Here is a 10,058-nt window from a genome sequence, read left to right on the forward strand (position 1 = left end):
AGCAGTTTGACCTTTTTACATTTACAACTATGTGACTCAATGTAAACTCAAAAGGCTAATGAAATTACCATTTTGTTAAGTGGATGTATTAGGGAAGAGTTAGTTTTGTAACTTTTTCTTCTGACCAGTGTGTTGCTCTGATATTTCTTCCAACCCATGCGTAACTGAGGTATCTTTCAACCAATGCTCTTTCGTGAAGTAAACTTGGTGTTTTCCAGTTGACTATCAAGCTCTCGAGATCGCCTCGATCAACTTAACATGGTCCATTGGGGTGCTACGATTAATTTTCGTGTGTTCCATTTATTGCTCCCATTTGTGGGAAACCAATCTTCCGATTTTGACAAATCTAAAGAATTAAGATCGCTCTTTGAGCAAGTTTTTTGAATGTTCCAACTCACTTTGAGCAATTGTTTAATCTCTCAATCACCTTTTTATGTTCTCGGAACTGCTCCATAGTGTCAAAAACCGATCAACCAGTTTTGGCATGTCGCTTTTCAAACATTCATTTCCATCAATCAGAATAGACATCTATTACATCAGCAATGGAAGCGAAGCATATCCCGAGTAGTTAAATGGAAAATGCTAGTATAGCTAGTTAGAACAGTAAATGGAACACGGATTTATAGATGGGAGCAGATCCTTGCACACAAATGGAATGTGAAAAGTTTATGACGGTGATCTCAAGTAGTCAGACAAATTTGGAGCATTCAAATGAAAGATGATATAAATCAAAAAATCATCTGCCAACTGGTTTTTTTAATATAACTAGCGATAATCAACCTTGGCCTTAGTTAAACCTGGTAGCCGTTTACCCACCATAAATTTGGAAGTTTATACTCCCTACCAGTAAAATTAGTTCCTTAATATTCTAGGTACTTTTTTGTAATTTAAGACCAAAAATGCATTTTAACTCGTGTTTATTGCCATCAATGTACCTGACAGTCATTCTGCCAACAAAGAGAGAAACTACTCATTTGTTTAATAGATCAGTTTTCCATTTCAATATCACTAGGCAAATTAGTATGTTTATCTTCTCCTAGGTTCATACTTATTTGAATGGAATTAGTTATCGCTTTATTGCCAGGGTTTTGGGATTTTTCTAAAATGCGTTCAAAGATTTCCATTTCTTTATCACGTTGGGTTATAGACTGAATTGGGGTCCACGACATATCATGCTCCAATTTAAAACCTCCTAAATATTCATGAGGGCAGGATGATCCCCATTCCTAAAAAAATATTCAATTTATATAATTTTTTTACCCTGTAGTAAACTTTAAAAGTATCGTAATACTTTGGGAGATAGCAGACTAAAATATCTCTGCATATTTTGCCTCCTATACAAATAGTAAATTGTACTGGGAACTTTTCGAAAATTGCAAGCCACATGGTGCAAATCTGCGTTGAATTGAGCTTCAGTCAGAACATGTTGGGCTTGTTCTTGGAGAAACCGGACTTGCTCAGCTATTACGGATAATTTACTACAAGCATTGGCCTTGACAAATTCATCTGCCTAGATTTATCACAATTATTAGAAATATTTCGATGATATACTTTAATTTTAGAACTGTTTTTCACAGTTTGAATTTGTTTAGCCATCTCAACAAGGTCCATTTGGTTTGTTCTTGAAATAGTAGCGCATTCTACTGTTTGAATCCCACCCGTTGATTTCCTAGTCTCTATTAAAGGCACAGCTACGACTGATAATATTATAATAAATATTTATTTTAAATTTCCATGCGATTAACTTTTACCATGTCCCTGCCTTGGTCTTTTGGCTTCAGGGCTCAAACTTTCAATACACTCCATTTAATATTAATTTAATGAAAATTATTTAAAAAAAATTCACCAACGTCGTGTTTCGAACACGGCTGCTTATTGCGTAACATATACGTTTCCAAATAAACGACACGCTAGAGGGCAGCAAAATATAGGTTTATCAAATTTACAAGCAAATAGCAATATAAGATTATCAAATTTTGAGGCCATTAATTTTCAATGTCGAGAATGGCTGTGGAGCCAAAGATCACAGAGAAAGGAATAGAAAATTATTCTCGGGATGATTAGCGTTACTCTCTTCCGCTAAATTCATGACGTAATTGAAATTATTTTTAATAGGCCCTTAAATAAAACATCTTCAAGGAAATTGCCAAGAAGTAATATATCCGAGAGCCGGGACTTGTTTATTTTTATTTGGTGCTTGTTGAAATAACGAAAACTTTTCACATGTACGGTATGCGACAAATGTTTCCTTTTAACCAGGCAGCTTTTTTGACAGCTTAGCAAAAACAAGACATACTGTTTACAGATGAAAAGTTTCCATTATTTCAACAAAATTCACCAAATAAACAGTAACTTGCAAGTCCCGGCTTTCGGATATATTACTTCTTGGCAATTTTCTGGAATATGTTGCCTTTTAACCAGGTAGTCTTTTGATGTACTAAGGCTTGGCAAAAACACGACGTTCTGTTTATAGGTGAAAAGTTTCCATTAGGTGGTTTTTTTTCGCTTGTCCGGGGACAAAAAGTGTAAAGTTTTTACCCTAAAACGTTTTATTCGCCTGTTCTCGGGGTAAGATTTACCCTGTCCCGAATTTTGTTCGCTTGTTCCGGAGTATTAGGGTTACACTTTTTACTCCTCCTCGAAAGGAGGTGTAGAGGGAGTAATCTAGTTTTGTCGTCTGCTTAAATTTCGTTTCACGAAAATCTGATGGGAAACTTTTTATAAATAACCTTTAACCTTTAACTACTCCCTTTCTACTCCAACTCGTTTTTTTCGTCAAGACAGAATTGTAGTAAAATGACGTCATATGGCTACACTTTTTAACCTTCTCAAAAAACCCAGAACAGGCGAAAAAAAAAATACCTTGCGGGTCCTGACTCTCGTAAATATTACTTCTGGGCGATTTCCTGGGAGAATGTTTAATTTATTTAAGCGCCTATAGAGTGTTGTCGTCTGATACGATTTTGAAAACTTGTAACGTCACAGCTGTAGTGTTAATAGTGGCCGCCATGACAGTTAACGTTTTTTATCAATATGTCAATTACAATGGTGACGTCGCAGGGTTTCAGAGGACAACACTCCATTGAATACTAATTAATCGAAAGTTATTCACACATAACGAAGAGCTTTCAAACGTCGAAATAGTTATAACGCCATATAGTAGCTATGGGGGGGGGGGGGGCACAGGAGGTACGTGCCGAACCAAAACGCATGGTTGCATACATAACTGCTAGTTTTTTTTGTTATTTTGAATTCTGTGCCCCCCCCCCCCAACAAAATCTTGATGACGGCACTGAGTCTAGATAGCTGACCGTTGCTAACGTGCGTGGGACCTTGTTGAACGTTGAAAATGCGTTATTCGGCTGGGGAAAATAGTGCTGCTGAAATTGTATTCCTTGTAAAAACCAATTGGAATGGAAACTAGGGAAATTAGCTTGGAAATTATATTATAACTGATGAAACTGGAGTAAGAAAACAGGCAATAAATTGCATGAGAGATAACGGATGCTTAAAAGAATAATTAGAAGATATGAGTATAAGCATGTCTCTTGCTATAAGTAACTAAAATATATATTTTTTTAATGTAAGCACAATTTTGATTAGGTACTGAACACCATTTCCCGAACATCTTTAAATTTGCAAAAGCTTTGTACTGCGTTGACTTATTTGTCAACTTCACCCTACTTTTCTTTCCCGACATTTTAAAATTTATTTCACGTGAAAGTAAAATAAAAAACAATTATAACGTAATTAAGCCTGAGTTTGGAAACTCGTTAACTAAAGCAGACGAAGTTTCGTGAATTCGCCCGAATTACTAATAGGGTCGCTAGTGTCCCGATACTATTTTCCCCCAAAATAAAGATTTGAGTTCTAACAATATGATTGGCTCGCTAGTATAGGGCGTAAGAGGGAGGTTGGCGAAGCTGGAAGTTTTCAGGAAACCTGGTGGAAGCTAGGGAAGAGCTTTCGAGGCAGACTCTTTTTCTTCTATGTCTCTTAAGACCTTTTCACACGAGCCAACTTTTCAAATCAAACTGCTGAGCCAGCAAAAATGGATCAGTGATCCATTTATTTCTCGCCTATTTTTTTGGTGGATCAACTCATCGAACTTTTATTCACACGAACCAACTAGTTGACTAAACTCAAGTTGACTCATCTAGTTGGGTCAAAAAGTTGGCTCGTGTGAAAAGGCCTTTAGTTTAGCGTTTACTTTCGCACTTTATATTGATTTCCGGTTACAAATAGAGAGGTTCTTTTTCCCGTTATTTATTCCGTTAAACAAGAACTTATACTTCAAAACGCTAGATGTCACCACTGCATCGATAGAAGGCACTACTTTTACAATTATCATGTTTTTTGTTAATTATATTTTCACAGCCCTGATTTTATAGTTTACGGCGAAACTCTGTGGTTCGCGATTGGCAGTGTTGTTGGATATTTCGCACTTTAACTCCCCCTCCTCGAAGGATGGGTTATTGACTTCTGTTGTTAGATTTCCGAAATCACTTAAAAATTCAAAACCCCGTTGCCAAAATGCTACATTCCGTCACCTCCGAAAACTGACGCTTCTTTGTAAAATAATTATAAGCATATGGTTTAGCTACTAGATGTCACTGAAGTCTCAGAGATCGAAACGTTCCCAAAAAGAACTACTAGATGGCGAAACGAGCAATAACCATGAATATATCTAGCTATGAATATCCAACCCTACGATATAGCCCTTCTATCATGTCGATTTGATTTGGGTGGCAACTTTCGAGACCAGTGACGCGTTTTCAGCCAATCAGGAAACTGAAGGAAATGACGGCATGCTCCTCACTCGGTCGGAGCAGATGTGATTGATCACGTGACTAGATAAGCCCAACCCAAATTTTAGCGGGAGGTTAGAGAGGCTATTGCTATTGTATATTCATAGCTAGATATATTCATGCAATAACTGAATAGCCCCGTAGAAATAGTATGAGGTCGAATGACTTCGTATAGTTGAAAAATATGTTAAGTTCCATGCAGACGCTCGACAAGATTCAACCACTCAGGAGTCAGGACTCAAACGGTAGTTCCGGAAATTACAATTGGTTGTTATTTTTCTGCTTTGTTCGCGTTTTTAAACCAGCTTTGAAAGGTGGAAAATATAAATTTGTCGATAAAGTAAAGTACGCGACAAACAAGAATTTTTCTATGAACTTAACTAAAGTGCAAACAAACCATTTCCCAATGAGAAATGTATCGCATTTAAAGCAACTGTCGGCTGTATCATTGCCACCTGTATTATGTTAAGGCCCTTGTTATTACAGATGGCAATGAATTTATCGGATTCTTAAAAAAAACGACTTTACTGGAGAGCGTAGTGCCATCTATTAATTGCAAAGGAAGCTAAAATTCAAAATAGCGAAACGATATCGTCGTCTGATAACCATTTTAGACATAACCATAATTAGACAACTTACTTTATTTAGTGAACTTTAACCTAAATTATATGTCCCAAATGAAATATTTTGTTCAAAATAAAATTATCAATTGTAAATACTATGATCAAGTCTAGCTGTGTGTTATAAGGTCTGCAGGTAAAGACTATAGAAATTTTAAATAATTACCTTTACCTACGTATGACATTTGTATGGTACCCCACGCAAAGCGTGTAATATTACCGTTATGATTTTATTAATTCGCGACTGCAAGCTATCGCTACGCCCTCTTTTGGTGGCCGACGAAAAATTAATAGAATAGCATAATTGTTTATTGTTTGTCAAAACGGAAAAGGTATATCAGCAGTTGACGACTATCGTTCAGAATTACAATTATATTAAATTAAACTAAATTAAAAATTATAATTCTTAAGGAAAGCAAAATAACTTAGAATATATGAAAATTGTAAAAATATACACATATTTAGAAATATTAACGGTGAATAGGTAGCGTATTAGCAGGCGTAAAGACTTTTTATAGCACGCAATTATTCGTATTAAAGATTTATGAAGCAGAGCGTGGCGTCGCAGTGCCACCTAGACTCGTCGATAATTATTTATAAGACTATAAGAGTGCTTAGCGCTTAACACTACAGCCATCGGTTAGGCCCAAAATCCGAGATAGTACAGGTTAAGCCCGTTCTAGAAAGCGTGTATGGTATTAGTCTGTGCACGACTAAAGGGCAACAAAAGTGGCGTGATGAAAACGTAAGTGGTGGAATCTGTAAAAACTTCACAGTGACAGTCCTCCTGGGGCGCTGCCGCACAACGCCAAAGTTATTAGCTTCAGTGTCACAGTGCAGTTTGAGCCGATTCTGCCGCGTAGTTTTCCCACGGCACTTTTATTGCGCGTTAAGCCACGTCTAAATTCCTGTACGATCAGCTATACCAGTCTTCTAGCGTGGGCTTTAAATTTTAAGACAATCAGCCGTGAAATTTTCCTCGCAGGTTGCTTTGCGAGCATCATTGAGGCCGTTGGAAATTCCCAAACTTATTTATTATTGCGTCTTTTGTCTTAAAAGGACTATAAGATTTATCAGAAGGTAAGGTTAACTGGCGCTAGTTACGTCGGGACGTCACTTCGCAACTGAGTGGTTTATCTGTTTTCTTGTTGTTGTCAGAATGACTACCATGTTACGTAGATCTTGAATGATTAATATAGGGACGTTTCGGCTCCCTTAAAACTAAAAACACACTCTGCGCGGCCATGTTTAAAACATAAGATCAGCGTCTACTGTTTTTAAAACCTTCGCACTTGCGTAGTGGATGTTACGTCTATTTTTGCCGATAAATGGATAAGAAAAATAGTTTGAATACTGTCTTGCTAAAGAAATTCAATACACCAATTCGCATATTACATACAGGAAAACAAACCTTTAGAAACCGCCATCGAGTATAAAATTTTAATTTCGTATTTCTACACTAGATGACACCAGCGTGGATATTTTGGCGCAAAATTTGAAAAAAAATTAAATGTTTATATTTATTATATAATTTAAGTGCTATTTCAAGCTGAAAGTTTATATAAAATATTTTAGAAAATATAGTTATACAAAATTTCAGCTTTTAAATAACCACAATTTAAATTAGACTTTCGCGGATATTATAATTTTTGTTATTTCGGATTGTGAACTGATGGCGCCATCTAGTAACAAGTAGATTATTAATGTACACACAATGGCGGTACCCCTGTAATAGGGTCTTCTCCCTTCTTATATGCCTATTAGTGTAAAGCACCGAAGTGCCCCTAAATATTAAATAGTCCAAGAATTGATGAAAACGCGTTTTGGAAATTAAATTTAATTGTAAATACCTTCATAAACGAAGGTTGTGTTTTCAATAGTCAATTTTATTATCCTATTCAACAATGGACGTTATTTCTATTTCCCCCAAACGGTGTTTTTTGGGTGATTTTAAAGGGACGCCATTTCAACAGGATTGGCACACAGTTTTCCATAAAATGTATTTTTTTCCTCGAAAATATATGGTAATGAGAAATTAATGAAATATCATTAATAAAGCCCATTAATAAATTAATATCCAGCCTCCTACCAATTAAAGATAAAATTGAACAATCGGAATGTTACGGCATCTACTAATATCGAATTAATGAACATAAATTAATTGTCCGCCATTTGAAGGTTTTTTTCGTCAGCACTTGCTGAACACGTTGCAAATACTAAACGCCAACCCATCTTTGATAATATAAAAATACTCTGTAAAACGGACCATTATCTAAAATTAAACGTAAGAGAATCACTGGAAATTGTTATCAAACGTAAACTCCAACCAGGTGTCTTAAATAGAGACGATGTACCAGGTAGCCTCATCACGACATTGTGGACATAATTACTAACATTTGTTGTCTTTATCCCCCCCCCTCGTATTATTTACTATATATTATTTTTATACCCTCTTTTTTGATTGTATTGGTTTTTTACCTCGAAAACGATTTTTTGTGTAACTGTATTTAATGGTGTATAGCGATCAGACCTGATGTAGCTCCCGAACGGGAACGAAACTAGTCGTCCAGTTTTTAAATAAAAACTTTTATTGTACAGACAGTGGTCTCTTTAATTTTAAATTTTATATATATGGTAACCCTGTTTCATTTTGGTAGATAATATAAATTAAAACGGTTTTCATCATTGAGTTGGGAATATTAATCTAGAGGTCCAATCAAAATGTCGGATTTCCGTATTTCGCGAAACAAGTTTTTAAAAATAAGAATACTGCCGTCTGCTCCCAAATGACGAGAAAACTTTATCATTCTACCCGTGGCGCCGTCTATCTCTCAATGGCTCGTTCAAATAAGACGCGTTTTCCGACAAATTTTTTTTTCAAAAATAATGGATGGCGCCACGAGTCATATGATAACATTTTCTCGTCATTTTAGAGGAGACGGCACATTCGTAATTTTCAAAAACTTGTTTCGCGGCCCGAGCAGATTTGATTGGATCTCTAAATTAATATTCCCAACTCAATGGTTTTCATGATGTACGCGTTCTCCTTTTCAGTAAGCCTTGGTCTCAAATTAGTTGTTGTTATCTAAAAGTTAGAAGCAGCGCCAAGTTTTCTCGCGGCGTAGGTGTGAACTTCATAATCATGTCTGTATCTTTTTAGGCGTCAACGAGCTTTTTTATAACACTTATAAAGTCAGTTTTGCCCTAGTGCAAAGATTAGATTGGCCGTTTGGCCTTTCCCTAGTTGTTCAGTAAGTTATTCGAACTCGTATTTCTCTTACGCGAGTACATTCTGCTCGAGTCCAAAGGAATATAGACACTCCCAGAATTCTTAAAACGAGAAAAAGCTAATTTATAATCCGTAGTCAGGGCAATTTAGAGCGTCTGGTCACGAGACATCGCGTGCCGTGCTTCTCTTCGGGCAGAGTGGTGGTCAGCTCCGCGAAGAGCGGAAGTGCCCGAAAGGAGTTTTGCTGCACCGGATAACGATACAGAGAATACGCCTAGACTAGATTAGATTGCGCAAATTACGACCATATCGCACTTAAGCATCTCCGACTTTGAAAGGGCTTTTAACAACCTTACGAAAATTTGGTTTTAATTTCGTCACGTGATTTCCTGTAGATCAGTTCAGGTAAGATCTGAGCAAAATAATACCGTAAGTAACACAATATAAAGGTATGAAGTAGGTCATAACTGATCTGCGCGATAAAAAATACCATAAGTAACATAACTGAAAAGGAATGATATATGCCAGATCAGATCTGAGCAATAAAATAATACTATAGGTTACATAATAGCAAAGGAATGTTAGGTCAGATCTGAGCTAGAAAATTATACCGTAAGTAACATCACAAAATTTAGAACGACGTAGATCAGGTCGGATCTGAGCAATAAAATTATACCGTAAGTAACATCACAAAAATAAGAACGACGTAGGTCAGATCGGATCTGAGCAATAAAATAATACCATAAGTAACATAATAAGAAAGGAATGCTATATGCCAGGTCAGATCTGAGCAATAAAATAATACCATAAGTAACATAATAAGAAAGGAATGACGTAGGTCAGGTTGGATCTGAGCAAGAAAATAATACCATAAGTAACATAATAAGAAAGGAATGACGTAGGTCAGGTTGGATCTGAGCAAGAAAATAATACCATAAGTAACATAATAAGAAAGGAATGACGTAGGTCAGGCCGGATCTGAGCAATAAAATAATACCATAAGTAACATAATGAGTAAGGAATGACGTAGGTCAGGCCGGATCTGAGCAATAAAATAATACCATAAGTAACATAATAAGAAAGGAATGACGTAGGTCAGGCCGGATCTGAGCAATAAAATAATACCATAAGTAACATAATAAGAAAGGAATGACGTAGGTCAGGTTGGATCTGAGCAATAAAATAATACCATAAGTAACATAATAAGAAAGGAATGATATATGCCAGGTCGGATCTGAGCAATAAAATAATACCATAAGTAACATAATAAGAAAGGAATATGATATATGCCAGGGCAGATCTGAGCAATAAAATAATACCATAAGTAACATAATAAGAAAGGAATGATATATGCCAGGTCGGATCTGAACAATAAAATAATACCATAAGTAACATAATAAG

General features: G+C 36.1%; 1 protein-coding gene across 1 annotated transcript; it reads right to left on the minus strand.

The window, feature by feature from the left end:
- Window positions 1-900: 900 nt before the first annotated feature.
- Window positions 901-1,930, minus strand: LOC149923674 (uncharacterized protein C1orf50 homolog). Its single transcript, XM_090160337.1, has 4 exons — window positions 1,752-1,930; window positions 1,576-1,697; window positions 1,292-1,510; window positions 901-1,226 (listed from the first exon to the last, which is right to left on the minus strand). Exons 1-4 carry the CDS (start codon window positions 1,804-1,806, stop codon window positions 987-989), a joined length of 636 nt encoding a protein of 211 aa, XP_090016463.1. The 5' UTR covers window positions 1,807-1,930; the 3' UTR covers window positions 901-986.
- Between the last annotated feature and the right edge of the window lie 8,128 nt (window positions 1,931-10,058).

Source organism: Leiobunum rupestre, chromosome 10, assembly GCF_980474605.1.
Source record: "Leiobunum rupestre chromosome 10, qqLeiRupe1.1.hap1, whole genome shotgun sequence".
NCBI lineage: Eukaryota > Metazoa > Arthropoda > Arachnida > Opiliones > Sclerosomatidae > Leiobunum > Leiobunum rupestre.